The following is a 2113-nucleotide window of genomic DNA, read 5'->3' on the forward strand; positions in this document are numbered from 1 at the left end:
CTGTGATCAAGATGTCGACGGTCTTGGAAAACCATCACGACTTCGTAGTTCATCAGATGGATGTTAAGGCCGCATTCCTCAACGGGGTCCTCATCGAGGATATATACATGTGCCAGCCTGAAGGATTTGAGGAGGGGGAGAAAGTGTGCAAGCTCAGCAAATCAATCTATGGGCTGAAGCAGTCTTCCAAGACCTGGAATGATAGATTCCACAAGTTCATGAAGAAGATTGGATTCCGGCGCTGTGTGGAAGATAGCTGTTTGTATGTCCGACAAGGGAAGTCCGGCCCCGTATACCTTAACTTGTACGTGGATGACGCTCTCATCATGTCAAAGAATCTGCAAGAAGTTGTGGCGGTTAAGCAGTTGCTGCTACGAGAGTTTCGCATGGAGGATCTGGGTGAATCTCAGATATTTTTGGGTATCCGGATCGAGCGAGATGTCAAGAATGGAGTCATGAAGCTGAGTCAGCCCCGCTACACCGAGGCGATCCTTAAGCGATTCGGTATGGAAGCCTGTAAGCCGGCATCAACACCCATGGAAACCAACTTGCAGCTGTAGAGGTCATCACAGGAGGAAAAACTTGAGAAACCATACCGCGAGTTAATAGGTTGCCTTACATTCCTAATGGTAACCACGCGTCCTGACATCAGTGCCGCTGTTTCGTACTTCAGCCAGTTTCAGTGCAATCCATCCCAGGAACACTGGTCCCATGCCAAACGAATTCTAAGATTCCTGAGAGGAACGGCGCAATACGGCTTGGTGTACAAGAGAGAGGAATCTGCAAAACAGATAACTGGTTTTGCCGACGCGAATTGGGCAACCTACCCCAATGACCGCCATTCTGTCTCGGGGTACGTTTTCCAGACGTATGGAGCTACAACATCTTGGAGTTCTCGCAAGCAACGAACTATCGCTCTGTCGTCTACCGAGCCGGAGTGCAGCGCATTGGCCGACTGCATTTGTGAATCGCTGTGGATCTCCAAGTTATTCAAGGAGTTGGATATATTGGACAAGGAGAACATCGTTATATTCGAAGACAACCAGTCTGCTATCGCGATAGCTGAATCAGAGGCGCCTTCCAAGAAACTGAAGCATACGGACGTTAAGTTGCAGTTTATCAAGAAGTGTGTCCTGAAGCGTAAAGTGGAAATAAAGTATTTGCCAAGCAGCGAACAACCGGCAGATATGTTGACGAAAGGTCTGGTTCCTGCAACCTTCAACAAGCATTGTTCTACTTTGGGGATTCAGATGTGATAAGTTTGAGGAGGGGTGTTAGGATCAATCTGATCACTTACAGTTGAGTGTGTGCCTTACCTTACTTTATACACATCTTGAAACATTTTGCTTACTTATAATTTAGAGTATAATCAGCGCTGCCATTTATACAGATTTATCTGTATTATACAGATTTTTTAATCTTAATACAGACCCGATACAGAATACAGATTTATCACAGATTTTTAAATTACAATACAGATTTATACAGATTTTTATAAAATGAATGTTATGGTGTTTTTGACAGCATTCACAACAAGAGGACCAACCGCTTTCGGATTCATATGGAGCTGGTAGTAAACGATTTGAGATTGTATGGGGATTTACAGTATGAATTGAATATTTCCAATATAAGCATGTATGTTAAATACAAGAAAAGTGCCCGAGCACATTAAAATGGTACAAATACAAGTACTTGTAAACATTTCACTTGCATTGAAAATGTATTTCGTATGAAATTGCGGATTTTCTGATATTCTCCATACTGCAAACATGATTTTACCAGCACTGGCGGGGCGACATCTCTCGACTTTTCGGTGTAACTACCACACAAATGATGTAATTAATTGTATTCATCTATATTAAAAATATCAAATAGTAATGAACTCTTGCACTTTTTTGCATTTAAAACTGCTTATCAGGAAGATAATGAATAGAAACTAAAATCTCCATACTTTTTCAAACGGCTTCATATCACTCTTATAAATAAGTACGGACGATATCACAAATGGCGCAATTATATCCCGTATGGTTAGTACGATAGCCCGAATAGGTGGTAGCACTTTTTATGGTTATTTTGTATGCACTGTATTTGTAAAACAACAAAACATGATTAA

The 2113-nt window shown here is 41.8% G+C and overlaps 1 protein-coding gene across 1 annotated transcript; it reads left to right on the forward strand.

The window, feature by feature from the left end:
* Positions 1–626: 626 nt before the first annotated feature.
* LOC135714156 (uncharacterized) lies at positions 627–1256 on the forward strand. Its single transcript, XM_065237449.1, has one exon. It carries the CDS (start codon positions 627–629, stop codon positions 1254–1256), a length of 630 nt encoding a protein of 209 aa, XP_065093521.1.
* The last annotated feature ends 857 nt before the right edge of the window (positions 1257–2113 follow it).

Source organism: Ochlerotatus camptorhynchus, unplaced genomic scaffold, assembly GCF_037179485.1.
Source record: "Ochlerotatus camptorhynchus isolate MF236.1 unplaced genomic scaffold, CSIRO-AGI_Acam_v1.1 ptg000623l, whole genome shotgun sequence".
Classification (NCBI taxonomy): Eukaryota; Metazoa; Arthropoda; class Insecta; order Diptera; family Culicidae; genus Ochlerotatus; species Ochlerotatus camptorhynchus.